Source organism: Platalea leucorodia (genome assembly GCF_965183815.1).
Source record: "Platalea leucorodia genome assembly, chromosome: 8".
NCBI lineage: Eukaryota > Metazoa > Chordata > Aves > Pelecaniformes > Threskiornithidae > Platalea > Platalea leucorodia.
Window position 1 is genome coordinate 35,394,119 of NC_138830.1, and position 21,657 is coordinate 35,415,775.

Below are 21,657 nucleotides of genomic sequence, written 5' to 3' on the forward strand. Positions count from 1 at the left end.
AGGACATAGTGCAGCCCTGTTTCCCTTTGAACCACATCAAAGGCAGGTAAGCAGAGCCAGTTAAAGGCAGATTTCGGTAGTTTTTTATTAGATGGGCTTACTGCCTCTCAAATATACTCAAAGGGCACATCCATGAACAAATCCACACCTTAGCTCCTCAAACAGGTGCTGCTTTCTTCTCCACACTGCGGGGCTGGGTAATGCAGCTCCTGGCCCCACCATTTTTGGAGAGTGCCTTTCTGTGTTTGCAGCCTGCCTTTCCAGGGACATTGAATCTAGAACCAGGACAATCAGCACAAGCTTCATGTACTAGGAAACCTCCTTTTGCCCTTTAATCTGCAGGGTCATTATCCTCCCTTCTGTTTGTGCACCTTTCACCATGGAGATGACTGCAATCTCCAGGACAGCAAGAAGGGCCTGTTTATGAGAACTGAGGGTAAGTCCCTTGCAATAAGCAGCTGGTTCCTGGTAAATACAAGCATCTGCATCCTCACACAGATGCATCTCCATGAGGTATGCAAGACCAAGGATACAGCAGATCATTTCCCAGCTCCACCATCTGCCCTCAGACACATACAAGTTTGCTTAGTGCAGCACAGTGGCTTTCAGGAAAGACCGTACATAGGATTACTCTCACCAAAGCAAGACAACAACGTAGGACCAAACCAAATTCACTTCTTCAACTGAGCCTGCAATGAAAGAACAGGCCAGGATATATGGTCATTGCACAGTATGCTAGCACACCTCTTTCCTATTCCCAGCTCACCACGGATCTTGCTCTCTGAAAGATATTTGCAGCTTGCAAGGAGCCTGGCCAAAAGTCAACCATACACAAGAAACTGAGGGGAGGTGCCTGGAGCCCTATTTGTTCGCAGGTCTTTGGAGCAGCTTAGCTCCTGGCTTACTGGAGTCACCTCAAGCTCATCCATGCCCTCCCAGTCCAGCTCAGCATGAAAGCCACAGCCAGGTTTGGGGAGAGCAGCCCAAGTCTGACCCTCTTCAACATGAGAAGCTCCTGCTTTCAGACCGATGGTCCCAGGAAAGACAAGCCAGCTGGCTTCCACTGCCAGAGTGCAAAGCGTGGCTCTCCCCATTTCATTTATACCTCTTAACTCGCTTGTTTCCTCATCCTTTGGGGAAGTCTGGGGAAATGAAGAGTCTATAGACCAAATACCAAGGCCTCTAAGGAGGCCCAGCAACTTTGTGAAAGAGTACTTTACTTATCGATACTACTTAAATCTTGCTGTCAAAGAACGATTTATCCTTGCAGGAAAAGGTGTTACTGTGCGCAAGATAGAGGGGACATTTCTCATTCAAATTTCCAGTGACAGCATTTCAAACCTTTACAATAACAGAGAGCTGCAGCAGGACAAAGGTCTTCTCATGCCTGCCGAGGCCAGGCAGACACCAGCACCGCTACATAATCCTTCCTGATAGTTCCCATTTCCTTCAAGCAAGCCCAGACCGCGCTTATTGACATTCAGTCCCTGCTTCACTCCAGTAAAAACAGACACGGCTCAGTCAATCATGACAACAAGGCAAGCCGTCTAGTGCCAGGGCAGCTGGAAAAGCCCCTTCTCATCTGTGGAAGGGGCAATGCTTGCTTTCCTGTGCCAGGTCCCAACAAGAACGCATCTGCCTCCATTAGCACAGCTGTACTAAGACCATAGCAGAGGTCCTGGCTACACTGGCATTTCCTCCCAGCCCCAAAGGATTAGATTTATTACGGTGGCAGCAGTTTTCCTAGGAACCTCCAACTACTTGTTTAATACAGTGGCTTTTGTCATCATCCTCCCTGTCTCCTATTAGGTTCTGACCAGCTTCAAATGTTTCAGCTTTCATGGTTAATGCATGCTCAGACCCCTCCGAGAGCATTTTAACCTTCACTAGCCCTCAGTGCAGCTAATAAGAGGACCAGACTATGGGACACATCGGAAAACAGGAGTAGTCGGTCCCTTGCAACACCATGAAGTCTTACCACAGCCTGCTTGGCATGGAAAAGAGATTAGGACATAGCCTGGTGGGAGACTGAAGACAGGTACAAGGACCGACAAGCTCCTTGGTGAGAATAAGCCTCTGCACTGGCTCACTGGGAGCACTCAGTAGGAGTTCAGAGGAAAAAGCACTACATGGGGGCTCTACATAAGCTACAGCCAGTGTCACAGGGTGGCAGGGCTTTAATTAAGTGGTAAAATGGCACCTTACCTCAAGCCCCCAACCTTGCCTCCACAAAGACCGTAGCAAAACGCTCTTGGGCAAGAACGCGTTTTACGCTCCTGCTTTGAGCTGCTATCTGCCCACACAGGGAGATGGACACAAGAAGAGTGGATGTTCAGTCAGAGTCTCACATGCACAGTTACGCCCTGCCTCGCTCTTCCTGTCACCCATTGAATTGAGGTGTGGTATATTCCAGAAATTCACATTCACAGAAATACAATTTTAGTTGATACTGAGAAGCATCAGTAATGTCTCACAGAAGAGCAGAATTTCTTATTAAAGGACAGGAAGGTGTCAGCAAGCATAGAAATATCATCCACAGCAGGAGAGAGATGTTGGCTTACGGCTTTCTGAAGTCCTAGACAACCAGGACCAGTATCTTTGCTCCTCCAGCAACACCCAGTTCAGCACAATATGCGCTGGGCAACACTCACATAAAGAGAACAAAGCCAGGCTATTAGGATAAGCCTAAAAAAGCCAAAAGGGGGGCGGGAAATGTTCCTTCCAGCAGCACCAGGTCAGAAAGATCATTCTCACTGCTGGTTTTGGGAGGCATGGTCTCAGACAGGCACAGTAGAAACCCCTCTGAGGAAACAGGGGAGAGCCAGGCCCCAGAAGCTAATTTCTGGGAGAGTCATCCATGGATAGCTATCAAGCAGAATCAGGGAGGACAGCACACATGCAAAAGCCATGTACAGGCACTTTGACAATGTATGTCTTCTTCATTTTGGAGTTACGTAAGTACAGCCACAGATAAACGAGACATGCAAGAAAGGTTGCAATGGCCTGCTGAATATTGGGAAAGGCTTTTTAGCAGGAGACCACATAAAATTCATGAAAGCTCATCACATGGGGCATTTACAACTTGGCCTGAAGGCACTCAGGCATAGCCCTGCAAGGCAGTGACCCCAAGACAGTTAGGGCTTCTCCCTCCCCCACTTACTAATCTAATCTAATCATAAAGAGTCATTGTCCTACAGCAGATAGGTTGGTTTTTTATTGCTTTCTGCTCCAGGATACTAAAGAAACCATAAACAATACTGCAAGTGGTCACAAAGCATGACTAATGACGGAACATTGCATGACCTGCGTTTCTCAGGGATCCTCTGAAAGCCTTGCCAAACTGTAGCTTAACAGCTGCTCTGCAAGGGGTCATGAGGACAGCCCTCAGTGTCAACAGCAAATGCAGAGAGCAGCGGGCTGATGCAGAAGTGCATAGCACAGAAGAACCGGGCTGCGGCTCGGAGGTTTTGCCAGGATGGGTTAAGGTATTGCATTGCTCAGGCAACTTTAATGCTTTCCAAAACCAGCGTTAGACTTTAATGCAGACTAGTGCTAGCAAGGCAAAAGTCACTATGGGATTGTGTTGGGCAGTTACTCAGATTACTGTAGAAGCATGTGTTTATTTTGGGATGAAAAAGGGAAATCTCCAGTGGGATCAGAGCAGTGCTCTGAACTCAGCATGAATTCTAGAGACAGCTTTAAATGATGATGAAGTTGTTTTGACTATAGTCACTCTAGCATCCTTCTTGCAGCTCATCCAGTTCATGTACTCAGGGGCTGGGGGGGGAAGTAACCTAATGAAAAAGTTTCAGGTTGGTTGTACCACTGCTTCCTTGGGTTTGCGCACAAGCATTCAGACCCACTGGGTTCGAGACCTGAGCAAAGGTGCTGGTATGCAGAGCCACGCGTCACACCTCTCTCAGGCTCCAAATGTAAGCAGTCATGGGGGAAAGTAATGCACAGACTTCAAAGCACAGAAGAACAGTAGCTGACACTAAGAATAGTGCCAGCAGCTGAGATGCTTGTATCTGGAGTGTCGTTTTAAGATCATTAGTAGATAACTGTACAGCTGTCCTGAACTGGAACGGAGAGGGATGTTGCACATCAGGAAGACCTCAGTGCCCCACTGAGGCTTATTTGAGTAACAGACAGTAGATGAACCGAGTCAAATCCTTAAATCAGTTTTTCAGCTCAGACTAGAACAAGTCACACCAGCAGCTTCTGGCCAGGAGCAGTTTTACCCCTCATCTGCAGCCAAAGCTCAGGCAGTCCAGGGAACAGCAAGGGTAGATGGCAGCACGTGATGGTCTCCCCTCAAAGTGAGACGATCTCTTCCTGTCTTCGCACACTGTCTTTCCTAAAGTCACACCAATAAAAACCACACCTAAGTGGTAGGTTCATGAACCTGCCAAAGAGAAAGCTGAGAATTTCATGGTTGCCACCACAAACCAAGGGCACTCAGCCAATAAGCGGGTGCCCTGCTAAACTTAGATCAACGAGACCATTTCACAGCAAAGAGTTATAACTTCACAGTACTACAGAGGCTGTGGCAGCCTTTCAAATCCAAGTATCCAGGAATGTTCTCAGCATTAATCTATATTTAGCTGCATCTCCACATGATTTTTACCATCTTCTAGTGAGTCTAGGTCTCTTGGGATACTGACCTCAGTTTTCCAGTGGTATCATCTGGTAACTTATAAGCAGTCATACAGTGTCAGCTGTGTTAAAGGCTAACGAGAAAAAAAAGCTAGATGAAGTACTTTTAATTTTGAGGCTTTATGAATATGGTGTTGTGTTCTAGATGCATACAAACCCCTTGAAACACCAGGGAACGTTTTGAACACCTTGCAGGCTCGTGCAAGAGTCTCTGGTTGCTTAAACCTGATGCCTCAAAGATTGACCTCAGAACGTGAGAAACACTAGGCTGGTATGCAAGGTTGAGTTCTGGCACTCTGCGCTATGCTGAACAGACTTCAGCACTAATTACATTTTAAATATTGACCAGAAACATCTAATCATGCTGGTTTCACATAGACCAAAACTTACATATACTGTTTTCTTACCTTCCTTCCATGTAAAGCACTAAAAAACCAGAACAAACAAACAAACAAAAAAACCCCAAAAAACCAAACATTCCGAGGATATAAAAGAAGATTAAAGGCTGCACTGTGCAAACTCACATTGCCCTCAAAACTGCCTGAAGTAGCTAAGAAAGCTGAGTGAGCTTAATGGCCTAAACACCCTCACCCAATTCTCAGTGAATGTGTGGTCTGGGCTTAGATAACATGCAGAACGTTACTGTGCATACAGACCTGCTGCCAGCAGAAGACAAGAAAAATCATCATCCCACTTGACATGCAGTAAACCATGTGTGGTAGACATAAGATTTTGCCCGGCCTCTAAATATTGCAGTACTTTGCAGTATTTACATAAAGCTCTATGGAAGTATTTGCTAGACTTCGAACTAGCATACAGAATGAATCTGGAAAAGTGGACTAGGACCCAAGATGCCCTCAAGAAGTCTTCAGAAGCAGTGCCCTTGGCCTCCAGGCCTTCTCTGGGCTGAACTTGCCAGCCTAGAGCACCGGGCGAGGCGAATCGATGGAAAGGTAAAAGGAAAATGAAGGCTGCTAAGGTCCAGCACCAAAAGACCTTGAGAACAGTTTCAATCAAGGAGTCAAGCAAGTTACCTGGGGACAGAAACGCTCAGCGAACATTCATCCAACTGAAGGCACTGTACGCAGGTTGTCCTCTGGAAAAGTTGCAACCACACATAAACTGATCAGAGAAGCATTGATAACCTCCTAACATGCTCCCTCCCTCCCTCCCTGTTTTATGACTAACAGACATGCTGTTCAGCCTGTAGAGTGAAAGATTGCATGAAGGAACACGAGGGAAATGGAAGGACTGTTCCTGCGAGCTGCAAAATCACCAGAGGGATTCAGCTTTAAACAAAGCCCAAGAAGATAGTTAAGCCCACACACTGCCTCTGGATGAAATAGCATCAGCTTGGACGGGGATGTTATTCAGGGATGATGTGTTCTCACCTAATCACCCACAGCTTGCATGTTAGAGCCCCTCCTCAGGGCTGCAGAGTTTCATTAAAGATTTCTCTTAGTGAAACACAGGCCTACATCTGGAGCTCATCAGTAGCATTTTGCTGTATCTTTACTGCCACCGATAACATTTTGCTAGCTCTTCCAATCGTTACTATGGCTCACCATGTTTGCTAGGCACCATGCTAACACCTTCCAAGCAAAGAACAGCACTGGTCAGTAGGAGGAGGGTCATGCTGTTCCAGTTCAAACCCACTTCCCAAATGAAGTGTTCTCCAGGCACTAGAGGTTTGGGGAAAAAAATCATCCCCTCAACATAGTACACAGTGAAATCCACCTTTCAAAGAGTTCTTTTCCAATGAGGACATCCACAGTCACGCCATTTTGAAAGATTACTTCCACAGCCACCACTCAGCCATGCAACCCAGTTCATTTTCAGACATTGGTTCTGGGAAACTGGTACGACATCTGTATCCTTTGGGTGTGCAGGAGAACAGATGCGGTTCCGATGCTACCATCCAGAGGATGCCAAGTCTGTGATCATTTCCAGACCATTAGTTACATGCCCTCTTATTTTGAATATTGCATAATCCCTCCAAGAACTTGGCTTATCAGTTCAACTTTGCACTCCCTGCAAACAGGGAAGCTGTTTGTCAGAAACCTGTGCTTCTCTGCCAAAAAAGGCTCATAAACCTTTTATTGCAGGATCCCCAGCCACTATGGTAATTTTTGCTTCCCGATCCCACTGCCACCAAGGAGTCAACAACTAATTGAAAATAGTATAGTGCAGTTTTAACCACGGCAGCATTAGGAAAGATCCTTCAGAGTGTTGCATTTGCCTAAATAAACTGCAAACATCTGTAACATAAAGCATTTGAAGTTTTTTTCTTCTGCAAGAAAAGACTTCAAAATCATGTAGTCATATTTTGTAACCTCCACAGTTATGCCAGGATGCACACTCCAGTATATTTAGAATAGAGACAGGCAACTTCCTACTCCAGAGAAGAGGATTATTGCTTTTCAGCTCAAGTAGCAATTGAAACAATTTGGCTCCAGAAAAACCACTGCTGCAAGATTAAGTTTGAACTCAAAGTCATGCAGCAGAAACTAGATCTTTCCAGTGCAGGGGAGAGGCAGAGCAGGACTGGGTCAGGGAGAAGGTAATAGAGGGAAGTGTCAGCTAAGAAAAGGCATGCGCAAGGGGAAAAGGTACATGCAGCCTCATCAAAAACACGTCTTGTGACCACAAAAACATACTGAAAGCCAAGTTCCCAGCTGCATCCTCAGGGCAACAAAGAACCCGGTTCCCAGCGCTAGCAGACTGGTAAGGTAAAGACAAAAGATGACCTAGTTTGTCCTCTGACAACAGGCTCGATCACGGATTTGGAAAATGTGTTTAGACCCAGCTCCCTCCCCAGACCTCACTCCTACAGCGGACTCAGTTTCCGCAGTTACCAGCAGCTCCCCAACCTGAACACGCGATCGAACCCTTCTCTGCCCATCAGCTTGCTGCAAGGGCTCAAGGGGCCCAATGGCTGCCAGAGCCCTCACATCAGGCTGCTGTGAAACCAGACTTTCCAGAGCAGGGAAGAGACTGTGCTGAAGGAAGGGCAAAAACACCCCCTCCTTTTTTCCCCCCTTGGAAAAATACTAAAGCTGACAATCCAATCAGGCTACAGCAGGCTAGAGTCAGGAGTGACACCGTGAACCACAGATAAAGAATTCTATCTAAACCGTATAGAGGAACACTGGAAGGAAGGAGAGACAGGACATGGCACCGTGTCAGGCTAACACAAAGAACAAAGACTTTACAGAAAGGCAGGGCAGCACAACACCAAGAAGAACCTAAAACCCACTTCCATCCCACAAGTCAATATGTGCTTGTCGAATTCAGGAAGTGGGTTTTGCTGTTTCAAGTACACTTAATACCTGTTTGCTGCTGCCCTACAGAACATCACTGCATTCCCACAGCCAAACAGTCAATTGTTTGTGTTGGAGCAGAGATGTTAACAGCCAACTTGTGCCTATCAGTCAGAACCTACTGAAAAAACACAGGGAAGCATCAGCAGTCTTCCAGCGAGGAGCTGCATGGCAAGACGCAGAGCTAGCAGGTGTTTTATAGAGACCATGGCAGGCTCAACAAGTTGAGCTTTCCCTTGCCATGATATGCAGTGGCAGAGGAGGCCAGCTACAGCCACCACTTGAAAAAACAAAAGGGAAACCAGCCAACTTCCTCAATATTTTGGTACTAACAACGCAACACTTGCCACAGAAGAGTTCCTGGAGAGGATCGGAGCCAGGAAAGAGTCAGTATGGTTCCAGGAGAGGAGCACAACAGGACAAAAATCAGTGGCAGAAATTCACTTGGGGAATGAAGACCTTGGTTTGCGTTGCCGCCTCACTGAGTTCTTGGGTCAGTTTTGTTCCTGTGCTTTTAAACACAGTCCTTACCCCTAAGCTCAGGAGACAAGTTAGCTCCTGCCCGCCTCCGTAGGTGCCCATCGTTACCTACGGCAGGGCGCGCACCTGGGGACAGGCAGCCGTGGGGCTGGAGTGCCACCTTCCGGCAAGCAGCAGGCAGCGCCGCCTCATCTCCTTGGAGCTGGGCAAGGCGAGCACACCAGGAGCACGCAGCCTCCTGCTGCTCCAGAGCCCCCACGCCATCCCTCTTGCTGCTTCTCCTTCTCATGTCCTCACCTAGTTCATGGACCAGAAGAGGCAAGAGAAATGACATGGCATAATCCCATGCAGGGATGAACAACGTGGCTTTTGGCAGGTCGGCTCTGGAGCAATTGGAGGGGACAAGGACTACAGTTGCTCCTACGGTCAGACAGCTCGCCAGATCTTCTCAGCAATGTGCCCTGGGTCAAGATCTGAGCACTTTATAAAAAAAACAAGCACAACAGTCACCTGTTGATCAACTCAAAACCACCCCAGAGGTCCAGCAGGACATTCATGAAGGAGAAAGCTGGACTGTTTTTTAAATGCTTGATCCACCTCCTGGCACCAGCCATCTACACCCTGGCCACTCTCAGCGAGATGGTACCCAAGTGTTTAACAGGCCTCGACGGGCCTGTCTTGTGCGAGGTTATCCAACATCTCTAAGAAGGCAAAAAATGTAAGTACATATAAAGGCATCCAGCAGCAGTGAGTTTCAGAGCTGAACTGGACATGCTACAAAACATTTCCTTCCATTTTAAGCCAGACACACCTCCTACAATCCCACTCTGTTTTCAAAGTCTCTGTTTACAACCCAATGCCTCTCTCTCAAGAGAGTCTGAGTGAACTCAAGTTTTCCTCCTGCAGAAGCCAGCCCTGCTCAAAACTTTCCATATCTTTCTACCATTTTCTATTTCAATGCAGCCTGTACAGTTTTAGCACATGGACACATTCAGTTGAGTACAATTTCTTCTTCTGACCACCTGGTGCCTCGCTGGCCCTGAGCTGTCTACCAGGAGCAGTCTTTACTGTTTCCTGCTCAAGTTTCATTAACTACCCTAAAAGAAAGGAGTGGGAAATAGTCATGTTTAAAAGGCAAAGACAAATCACCCCATCACACCTATCTGTGTGCCCAGCCAGAGTGGAAGATCAAGTGGCACCGGCTTGTCCCAGTGTCACCCAGGGAAGGCGGGATGACACAGTACCTCTGCCGCTTGCACAGGCACAACGTCCCCAGCACTGCCCACATCCCTTGGCCAAACATCTCTGTGACGCTGCCCACACACAAGCCTGGGTTAGATGAAGGCTACTGGCACAAGTACACGCTGCCAGCCTCCAAACAGAGCTGTTCTCCACTCCAGCTATTTGGGACGTTCATGGGAAACTTCACACTGTCAGCAGGACAATAATCCCTGAAACTTTTGCCCCCTGCCCCAAACCAAGACCAACTACAATCCACGGGACAGTTTCAGGGAACAAAACACAGCCTAAAAGGCAGCCTGAGAAGTCATATCTAGTCTACCCTCTTTTCTACTAGCCCTGTCACTAAACATATTAGGATTATCAACAGAAGATATTAAGACCTACCGGGCAAAAACAGCACCCTCTCCAAACTCCTTGTGTTTCACTGTCCTCATTCTTCTGTTTTAACTTGTCTGTAGTGTCATTAGAAGTTATTAGAGCTTCTAATACACTAATACTGACTACCACCTTGGACCAGTTGAAGCTGATGACACCTTCTCTCTTTCATCAATACTCCATTGGTGTGATAAGTGCAGACCCAGAGGAGACCCCTCCATCAGTGGTGCAGCAGGACCACGCTAAAACACAACTGAACACTTAGACTCCTTGCGGAAAAGGCTCTGCAAGAGAGCGGAGAAACTTCATGTACAAAACCAGCTTTTCTCCTGCTTCACCTTTTGCCTTCCTCCCTCTAGGCAGCACTGCAGACAGTGGCATTAAAGCAAATCTTGTGGGTAAAAAGGAAAAGAAGAGATGAGAGTGAAGACAACTCAGGGGAAAAACATCCTGTGCGGAATGAGACCAATACATTCAAGAAGAGATTACACAGTAGACGAGAGATACAGATATCTGCACAGAACTGTGTTTTGTTATAGAGAACTCATCAAAATCAGAGAGACAGAAGCAGAACAAGATCAAAGTTAAATCCAGTTGAGGGCAAAACACCAGTTTTAAAGTTAAGTCATTCAAACAGCTGTGAGAACCGGCTTATCAGATTACATGAGATGTTTAAGGTCTCCCGCACAACTTGAGCTGGATGTAGACACTGGATAAAGGTCAGCAGGACTGGTGTAACAGGAAACCGTATTTCCACAGCCATTCACGGCCTTCCTACCAAGTCATGCAGTGTGTAATCAAGGCAGGCATGGTCTGAGACCTTTTAGTTCATCTTTTCCACACACCGGATTTCAAAGTGAGACTGTTAGGGAACAGCAAAGTTTTAAAGTCTGCAAGATACTCGTGTGTCCTGCCCAGACTATTGCCTTTAAAAAAAAATGACAGAAGCTAAAAGAAGAGACCATTAGTGATTACTATCCATAGGGACTAGACATTTCCATAAACCTGTAGGGAAGCAAAGGGAAAGCATCAGTGGAGGACAAACTACCTAATATTGTCAGGCTCAAACAGTACCGATGTCTTTACAGCAAATTATAGATGGGGAAAAAAGGTATTTTGAAAGTTAACTTAATTATTTTAAGTTTGAGAGAATAGAAGAGATTGTTCCATACAACTAAGACAATGAACTAGAAACCGCTTCATCCATTGCAAACACTGCTGCAAAACGAGGGCTTGGTAATGTCCTGCTGATGTCTTGCTCCACATCTGTAGCGAGATACCAAACTCAATGATTTTTAGTGACAGGCATATAAGAAAAAGCTATTTCTTAGAAAACAGGAAAGGCTTAAAAGACAGGCAGCTTTAGCACAGTGACCCAGAAAATAACAGAAATTAACCACTGGGTTAGAAAAATGAGATAGTGTTACTGTCCAGATATAGAAAGGACAGAACAGGAAGAAATACAGCAGAGAGACAGGTCTTTAATCAATATTTGCACATGCAGGAGATGCCACAGACAGGCCAAAATTTAAAATCTTTCAATAGACCACAAAGGCCTTTCCACATCAGCCTGCACCATTCAAAAACCTCTAGGTGACAAGCAAGATAACGCACACACAACTGCCAAAAATGCAAGATTAAACACCAATTGCCAGAGTGCCTGTGAGGAGCCCAAAGCTCATTATTAAATAAATGAATGCTGATGTATCAGCTATCTCACTTGAGAACAGAGTACAATCTTCTTCTCAGAGATGCAAGTTAAAGTCATGTTCTCCTGAACCAGAAATTCACTTTTGTCCATGACGTATCTCCTTACTGGTTAAAGAAATCCACTGGCTATGCAGTTTTCAAGTCAAACTAGAGCTTACAGGAACATAGACTAATGAAAGGAAAAAAGGCAACTTTACTTCTGTGTTTCAGATGCAAACTAGCACAACTGGTATCTCACCAAGGCTAGCAATTTCACTTTATTACCGATTAAAACAAGAGCAGCATGCAGGGAAGCACAGCAGTGTGCAAAACCGCTAGGAAAAGACACTTGCATGAACGCTGTGCTATTTCAAGCTTTTCACATCAGCTGAACCTGCTGTGGAAGTGCACATGCCCCATGTCTTTTCATGCACTGACAGAGACATAATGAGGCTGCTGCAGCTCCATCTTTCCCTGCTGCCTATTCTACGCCCTCCCTTCCCCTAGTGCTGCCGTTTGCTGGATCCCACTGAGCTGGCTGAGAAAAACAGATCAGTCAAAGATTAACCCCAAAAAGGAAAAGTTGTTCGATTTTTGGCCAGCTCAACTCCCTGAACCAGTGTGTGACAGGGTCAGAGGAAGGCCTACGGCCCCTGGGGTGGGATGGCAGGATCACAGCAGCCCTGACAAAGGCTGATCGACCTTGGTGGGTCAGAACTAGCAAGCAATTGCTGTCATGCACATGCATGGCATGCATATGTTTTGCAGCAGGATCACATTTTAAAAATCCCAGGAACATTTAACACAAGGGTAAATAGCAGCTCTAATAGAGACTGAACCAGTTCTGCAACGGAAGGCAGCTAAGGAGCTGTGCCAATGAAGCACACGCACCCTGGGAGCAGAACCCCTTAACAACATAGTGATACCATGCTGCTGGTTTGAGACCTCCAGATACAACCAAATCAGTTTCATTCAAGAAGCTGCAGAAGACACAGCAGCTGCAGGGAGGGCTGAGTGTGCAAAGCTGGTCTGAAAGCCCTCAAGAACACCACCAACATTTCAAATGCTGTTCATGAACAGCTGGTACTCACGTGATGAAGTCCAGAAAACTCGCTAGGGGCTCATATGCATGGTTCCTCATGTGACGAAACTCCATCACCATCTTTTCCTTCAGCTTGTCGTCTATGACGGAGACGGTGAGCGGGGAGGCTTCGTTGGCCAGGAAGTTCCCATAGTCTGTGCTCTGGAGGTGCAGTTTCAAGTCTGAAAAAGAAAGAATAATTCCACTCTACAGGGTTTGTGTTGGGTTTGGGGGTTTTTTTGAGCATACCTAAGACAGCTGTTGCTCAGCACTTCTCTAGGCATTCTCTTCCCAGAAAGACCACTTAGACAAAACCCATGTGTTAAGTCATACACTTATATTTGTGCTCAGTTTTATTATGGACAACCCAAATGCAGGAAAAGATCAGTGTTTCACCATACCAGCCTTGCCCCATCTTAAAGAGGAAACTGTGACACTATCTGCGTAACTGAGCGCACACCTGTTCCAGCTGTCCACTGTGCTTGATCAAGGTGGAAGGCTACTGATTTTCTAGGAAGTATTTGCTAGAAATCTAGAAAAATAAAAAAAAGAAACAACTTAAGCACTTTCTCTAGCCTAAAGGGCTCTGGTTGCAGGCTTCTCTGAAGCAATCATGACCAAGAACCTACTGCACCCACAAGCAAGCCTCCTCAGATACTAGTGATGTGGAAGCATCTGAAAAGCTTTCAAAGCCGAAAAGACACAAACAGCAACCTTGAAATTATAAAGCAGCTAGGTATTACATCATCAAGTCAGTTGAACTAAGTGCACTGGTAAAGAAAAGTCAGGCATTAAGAGGTAGAGAAGGGCTGGTGAAGAGGAAGGCCATTTAAATCCATCTCGTATGGTAGGCAACCCCTGCCCAGGATGGAGGAACATGCTCAGAAGCCTTCCCCTCCTCCAGTTTCAAGTAGAGGAAACCTTTGTTTCCTCTCTTACCCTCGCTGCAGGTCAGGTGCCCAACCAAGCTGCGGTCCTGGCCAAGAAGCAACCACAACATGCTGAGCTCTGTCAAGATAAAAGCCCTATTTGAGCCAAAAGCATTTAAGTGTCTCTATGGAAAAACTGAATCCAGAACTGAGGAACGTCATATAATTCTAGTCCTCAAAGCTCTACTAGTTGCACTAGTACATAATGTTCATCTCCCTTCAGCTTCACCTCAGAGGGCCAGTTAGGCAAGCACCCTCCTAGGGATTCAAGACCTTTATGGGGAAAGGAAAGTAGCTGGAAGAGTGTAGTCAAAACAGATGTGAACACACCATCCAGAGAAAACAACAAAAAAAAAGACAGACATTTCTCCCTGGATTCTTTGAAGCAGGAGCACTGAGGCTGCCTTTCCCTTCCACTGAACCATACGAGTCCTCAGCATTATGGCACGAGCACCCACAGCACCGAGGTCAGAGCAAGGACTCAGCCTAGCTTGAGGAGTTTGATCTTTTGACATTACACCCAGCTCCAGGCATGAGCTGGAGAGCATCCTCCACACTGGGCTCCAGACTACGCTTGTACTGTACAGTGCGATACTGTCCTCAGCCCGAGGGGTGGAAGGGTCAAACGGCTTTCAAGCTGACTTTAACTCTTCCGGGTATTTCCAAGGGGGTCTAGCAAAGATGTTTTTCACCCAGCACTTCTTAGACATTACCACTACTAAGTCTCACAGGAAACAGATGGTGATTATAGAGGGAGGAAAAAAAAGGCTAGAGACTTAAATAGCACTCAGCTGCTGTCAAGTTCCTCAGCAGTTTACACAAGAATTTGGTGGTACTCTTACTTTTAGTAAGGAGTCCTGGATGCAGCAAAGAGAGCTACTTGCCCAACAACATACATCATGGCTGACGCAAAGCAGAAACTTAATGTAGATCTCTGCTCCTCAGACTATGCTGCAGCTAAACAGCTGTGTTTTATTCTAACAAAACATTAACTTACGCTCACACTTTTGAGGTGGGAAAACACAGTCCAGATAAACTCCACTGTCTTGAGTTTCAACATGACCCTTGTCAAAGTCAAACATCGGATCATGCCAAAACTCAGAACGCCCCTCGCCTCCACGCAGCCTGCATAGGATTGTTATTGATGATAATCACTTCCTAAACCCTGCAAAAAGCCCAGCTCACAGGCAGCACCCTGCATGCAAAGAATTCTCATCCATCCGTTTCACAATTGCTTGATTTTTAAAAGCTAAGATATAGTTACAGAGGGGAAATCTACCAGAATTACATCTTAATGAGTTTCAGTCCCTCTTCTGAAAGCTCTTGGATGATGAGCTTTGGAATCCAAGTGAAAATTAAGTACCACTGTCAGATCAGGTCTTTACTAGTTTGCTTTTAGCGGAGGCTGGAGAAAGCATGGAGCAAAATTCAGCAGTTGCTTGAAGAATATCAGAGAAAGGGTCCTGGTAAGAGTATTGCACCCATAAAAATCAGACTGCAAGGGAAGGCAGAGGGGACTGCGGTAGCTACATTCATGTACCTCCTACTTTCAGTTCTCTGTAATTGTGCAGAGCTCTAATGAAAACTAAGCCTGCCCAAAAAGGCATGTGATGTTGTATTGCAGCTATACAGGACCTTGGAGAGGAAGCAGCTATTGCATATCCTACCATATCTTACTTCAGTAGGGAAGCTTCCAAAGCTTTCAGCTTGTTTCCTCAACTCCAACTCTGCCACAGCAAAACCATCGGTTTCTTTTGGTATCACCATGACCTGCAATTCTGCTCTTACTTTTGAGGCTGCAAGAAGCCACCTTCCTATTAAGTCTTTTGATGCTAGAGACCCAGTGACACAAAAAGTAGAGTCTGCTGTACCATCCACTTCCAGGAGGTCGGAGCTGCATCACATTTAGACCAGAGCCACACAAGCTGCATGCTGTGCCTTGCAGCCTCTCCCTCAACAGCTCTGAGGAAGCTCCCATGAGCCGCTTGGCCTGAGCATTTTGTCCTGCTCAACGAGGGGGTTGCCCCCCCCAACTCCACAGCACAAGAGCCAGCACAACATTATGTTGCAACTGGAATAAGGGCCATGTTTATATAACACTTGGAATTAATTTTTACAGGGAAGGCCAGCCACAAACTGCAGGAACTAAACTCTTCTGAATCTCTTAGCATCCAAGCAGACAGAACAGAACATATTTTCCAAAAATTGGACTGGATTTATAAACCCTGACTCAATGTGTCCCATGGCGTACTAGCGCCTTACACGAGCCTGTCCTCCTCCAGCCACTGGGCTGGTCACCGAGCCTCAGCCTGGGGGGGCTGAGAGTTTTTAATAAGACTATTCACACGTCAGGCTTCTCAGTTAAGAATGAACTAATCCTGTGGTTTCACAAATCCCCTGCCAGAAGAGCTGTCCCCATAGCATGGTGAGTAATAAGTGGACCCACCGCTGAGCAAGCCCCACACTCCCCAAAAGTTCAAGCGCCTATTTCCTAACACAAGTTCAAACCGAGTTGGAGTCGGTCTCTGGCAGCAACTGCAGCACCTCGGCAGGGGCGGCTGCCAGAGATCCCACACGCTGCATGTCGACGAGACGTCGGCTGCAAGTCTTCCGCCGTGCCTCTTCCCCAGCTGCCTGCCGAAAGGGAGAGAGACCTGCACCTAGAGCCCAGCTGCTCCTGCTGAGCTCCTCCAGATGCTGACTAACAGCAGCACACGGCCTCAACCCAGCCATTGCTTTTGAGAGGTACGTTTGCCTGTTTCGGCATTTTTCCAAGCGGTTCACGCACTTTAAGAAACAGACTGAGCCAGCATTTGGCAAGGGAGTGCTTGAATTACCACAATGCTTTTGTTCTCTCTCCTCCCCCGCAAAAGCTGGTAAATTATGGCCAGGTCACAGTTCCCAGAAAGCTGCCTCGTGCAAGAACACAACAGCTTGTCAGAATGACAGCCTTTTTCTGCTGAGTATTCAAGTAGGGTAGTGCTCAAGATTACCATGACATGTACTTACAGCAACCTCCTTTCAGCTCTCAGATCAGGCCCTCTGGTTTCGATGCAGCTGGCTGTACCTGAGGCATAAACACAACTGAAGCTTAATTCAACACACTGCTGTGCCAACACCTCGCCTCGACATTTCAGATGACATTTTCTTGAGAGACTTCAGATCCACAGTAATACTACCATCCTCTCCTGCAAGTTTGCTTTGCAATAACAAGGAATCAAGCCACTACTCAGTCTTTCAGACATCTGTCAGTCATCAAAGCCTGTCCTGTAAGCCCTACTCAGACAGAGTGACCCACGGCCCCACCAGCTCATACTTCCCCCCCTTCCTTCTTCAGCATTCCCCCATAACTGCATTGCAGAGCTCTGAATCAAGTTAAGGGCTCAAGCACTTCCAGGCAAGGGCTGATTTATCTTCTCACGCACAGGCATGGAATTAGCTTTTGCAACTTCCGAGCTGAACTGATGTTTTCACACAATTATCTACTGTAACCCCGACATCTCACTCCAAAGGACCCGGGGACATCACTGCATATATAAAAATTAAAATATCATTTGGCATCTCCCAGGCCTGAGGCAGTGAAGTAGCTGAGGGATTACACAGCAGTCTGCAGATCAGCTACATCACCCACAACTCGCATCAGAAGACTCCAGTCATTACCATTTGGCTTGTTGCTGTCCTTTTGGTCTATTTATGGCTGCCTCAGACACTCCTGAAGCTGCTTCTCTGAAATCTCACCTGAGAAGCACCCAGAGACCCTTCATTCTCCACAAAATTTAAGACCTTTTCTGTGGTTGCACACCACCAGCAGTGACATGCCACCTCTCCTCTGCTGTCAGGCAGCAAATTCCTCTGGGCCACAGCTGGACACAGAGAAGTGTCTTCTTTGGCCCTTTTCCTCATCAGTGTCTCAGTTGTAGCTCTTCACTTCTCTGTCTGAGATGTCCTCAGCACCAAACAGCAGCCTGTGTTTCTGACCCAGCTCTTCCTGGGGTTGAACTCACCCCCCTCAGAGCTTCAAACCCAGCATGGCCAGGTCTTGTTTCCTTGGGAGCCCCTCAACCAGGTAGCCCTCTCCTCATCCTTCCAAAAGGCGAGGTAACACCTCCCAATCTGCCTGCATCCCCAGTAAGCTTCACCCCTACGTACCCTTTTTTCCCCCCCTCTCTAAAAGCAGACGTGGCTGTAACCTCGAAGGTCCAGTACACTAACAGGGCATCAGCCTGGCATCATTCAGAAGCTAAGAGAAAGAGGGCAGAAAGTCTCACACTGCAGGAGCCAACAGCAGAGGAAAAACAACAAGACAAAAGCACCAACAGGCTGCCGAGTGGTAATACTTGCCAGGAAACCCAGACACCATCATCTTCTAATGAGGGGCAGGACCAAACAAGGGCTGAAGCTACACCAGTGCTGAGAAGCTGACCTCAGCTGCTGCTTGAAGTTTAGCTAGGAGAAGCTGTGAAGCAGGTCTCTGCCCAGTAAAGGAGGCCAGAACAAACAGCAAAGAGCCTCTGCTGAACCCTGCAGGAAGCCAGAGACCACAGTGTTTGTTTGCCACCATGATTTAGCAGGCCATGGAAGTGCCATCTTTCTTCCAATAAATGTTTTCCTTGAGCTTATTTTAACAGAACAGCTGATTAACCAGCCACAGTGAGTGGTTACACTGGAGGATGCAGGACAAAGCACTGAGATTAGCAGGACAGCCTTTTGGCTACTGCTCTTGAGCAGCCAGCATTCACAGGACAGGAACAGTCTATACTCAGGTCTCACCGTTGCCATATGCTCTACCTCATCTGGCAGATGAAAGCTCTTGGGGACAGGGCCGGTCCTCCTGCACAGTCCCAGCAAGCAAGGGTCAGCTTTTCACAAAGGGCTCCTAGATGTCAGGAGACAGAGAGCATCGTCACCATGCTTTCAAAAGGTCCCTACCACATTATGGCTTGGCTTTTACACCCACCAGGTTTGGGGTTCGGACTGAGCCACTCTCAGAGTTCAAGATGGATCTAAGCACAGCCACACTTCAGGACCATCAAGTGGCCTCTCCTTGCTTGGTTGTACAGCAAAGGAGCTGCATATGAAATGATCTACCCCATTCCCCCCACACCCAGGAGAACACCATAAGCTCCACCACGGACTGAGGTGCCAAAAGCACTCTTGAAGGTAGTCTGCAGCTCCGGTAGCAATGCAACTTCTCTATGCAAGAAAGGACACGCTGCCCACGTGGTTAAGCTGAAAGAGAAGCCCAGCTCCAGCCTTTTGGGGCTCAAATTCCAGGACCACAGTGATAAAGTGGAAGGGAGAAGGGTAGCACACCTCTCCTGCTCTTCCCTCAGCAAAAGGAGATATGGCAAACACTCAGCATGTAACACCATAAAGCAAAGGCAGCCTCCGGGCGGGGGGAAATAAAAAAAAAGATCCTTGAGACTATGAAAACAAAAGCACACACTGCACTTGGCACAAGCCTGGTGCACAGAGGACACGTTCCCCAACATCCATTTGTTGGAGGCAAGAGCCCACGCTCTGCTCAGGGAGGCCTTTGCTTCAGTGCGTTTAGCCATCCTGCACACAACGTCCCGTTACGCAACGGGAAGGCAGACATACTTCACCCCACAGTGGCTCAACTGCGTGCTCAGTGCACTTCAGTATTTTATCATCTCTCCTCTGCATGGAGAAAGAGGGAAGAGGAAAGAGCGGGAGATAAGTGGATGTCTTTACACTGAAGAGGCATTTAGGATAGCAAGGCTTTAGCAATCCACTCCTGAGCTGACCGAAAGCAGCACTGGCCTTCTGGACAGCAAGGGCTACACAGAGCAACCCTGGGAATACTCTTCAAGACTCAAGAACAACCAACCAACCTGTCCAGTTGTTGGACACCATCCAGCCCTGTATCAAGACTTTAGTGCTCACTATGTATTGCTACAGATTAATTTCACAGAAAACAAGGCTCTGGCATGTGTGAGGGTACCATTCAGGCAGACTACTGTGCCCTCCAGCTGGCGCAGAGCCAGAGTCTAGCACAAGTGTGACCTACTTGCTTCAAGCTCTCTGATTTCACTGTTGATTCGCATGCATCCTAGAAATGGAGGCCTGTGGATCAAACTGAGAAGAGAGAGAACCACAGTCTTGGAAATCCTTTCTTTCTAAAAGAATCACAGGTACTTGCTTCTCCTAGCCATCCTTCACCTCCCAAATACATCGTTGGGGCTCAGATGGCTACTCTGCTCTTCCCCAAGCTGATGTGACACAACACCACCAACCTTGGGGTTACGAGGACTGAAAAACCAAGAGTTTTCATGGGAAAAGTCCATAGCGGGCTGAAAAGTGCAGGTTGAGATGCACAAATAAAACATGACAGACCGCTGCGGGGGCATGAGACTAGTTCCACACACAGCTTAAGCCGAAGACAGGACAGATCTCATCCCTCCACGTGCACACCACTGTTTCCATAAGGCGTGCAAGTCCCCAGCTGAGCTGATTGCACAGACAGAAGCACTAGCACCCATAGAGAGGTGGCACACAGCCTCTGCAAAGCCTCCCCCAACAGAGGCCCAGGTTAACAAGCTTGAGCCAACTACCTGCTGCTTCTCAGCTGGCTATTTCACAGCCTCATTACCCAGCTAGAAGGCGACATGCCCTGCTGCAGGATTTCACCCTACCAATCACCTTTATCACATTGGCAGGTGAGAAAGAAATCGGTTTCCTTCACTATTCCTGTGGAAGCAAGAGGAATATTAGCAGTAGGAGGCTCGTGAACACTGACTTGAAGGTAAAGAAACTCCTGTTTCTAAAGAAGATGCTTTTGTACACTTCCCAGGCTCCACATACTTTTTGCAGTACGGAGTATTGCAGACCAACAATAAAGCCAGCCGATAACCTACATTCCAGTCCCAGACTGAACACTGCTTCTTAAAAGCAGCACTGCTGTCCAACTGCATCAACAGCTTTTTATTCTCCAGAGCTGATACCAGACCTCCAACAGGCTACCACGGCTTTTAGGAACTGGAGATGGCTCACCATCCTTTTGACAGTAGAAATCTGGGTGACTCATAAGTTTGGTTCTCCAAGACAGATTCCACTCAAGAACAGATCCATGCTCACACCACCAAAGCAGAAGAAAGCAGCTCCAAGTCCTTCACTGACACCTTGTGTCAGAAGCAGGAATTGGCTACAACAGAGAGGTTCCAAGCGATATCCAGCACAGGTGAACAGCACACAAGGACCTCTGGCTGAGAAACAACTAAAGCACCAGGACTTTTGGAGCTGAAAGAAGGGATTAAACATATTATTGCCGAGGGTTTCAAGAGAAAGCCTAAGCCAAGACAGCTCTCATGCCCACCCCTCAATCCTGGTTATGTTTTCCTGCCCCTTCTTAAAGCCAGCTCAGGAGACTGCTTGATCACAGAGAGCCTATTTGGCTCTCTATTTCTGACTCATCAAGAAGCAAGAGCTCAAACTGGCTTACTTTGTGATCAGACAAGCAGAGACGACAGAGGATCACACAGAACAGCATGATCTCCTCCTTCTGGCAGCACTAAGCTGTCAGCTCAAGTCCTGAAGCAGAGAATTCAATTCCTTTGTGCTTCCAGACTGATCCAAGCACACAGGAGGGAGCAGCATTTCAGACATGGAAGCACAACATCCTCCAAGCAATGTCAATACCAGTGACCAGCCAGATACCCAATTCCCAGGGCCAGCCCCAGAACAGCCTTGATCCTTCAGGATTTCTCCACGGCCAAGGTGATCATTTGCTCCAGGACTAGGACTAACTGCAAAGCCAGACTCACACGCAAGTGGCAACAGTGAAGACAAAACAGGAACGGTAGAGAAGAATGTATGATTATTTTATGCGTAAGTACTTAACTTTGGCTGCTAATAAGCCAGCCAC

At 47.1% G+C, this 21,657-nt stretch overlaps 1 protein-coding gene and 1 long non-coding RNA gene across 4 annotated transcripts in view; both read right to left on the minus strand.

Moving 5' to 3' along the window:
• ATP6V0D1 (ATPase H+ transporting V0 subunit d1) overlaps nucleotides 1-21,657 on the minus strand; it is a 39,459-nt gene that overhangs the window by 15,760 nt on the left and 2,042 nt on the right. For all 3 annotated transcript variants that reach the window (XM_082320544.1, XM_082320543.1, XM_082320545.1), the window contains exon 2: nucleotides 12,854-13,025. In XM_082320544.1, coding sequence (XP_082176670.1) covers nucleotides 12,854-13,025 — 172 coding nt within the window. The remainder of the gene's footprint in view (nucleotides 1-12,853; nucleotides 13,026-21,657) is intronic.
• Nucleotides 16,383-18,563, minus strand: LOC309594547. The gene is made up of 3 exons (XR_014229077.1): nucleotides 18,543-18,563; nucleotides 16,782-16,839; nucleotides 16,383-16,406 (listed from the first exon to the last, which is right to left on the minus strand). It is a non-coding gene; the product is annotated as an uncharacterized lncRNA (long non-coding RNA).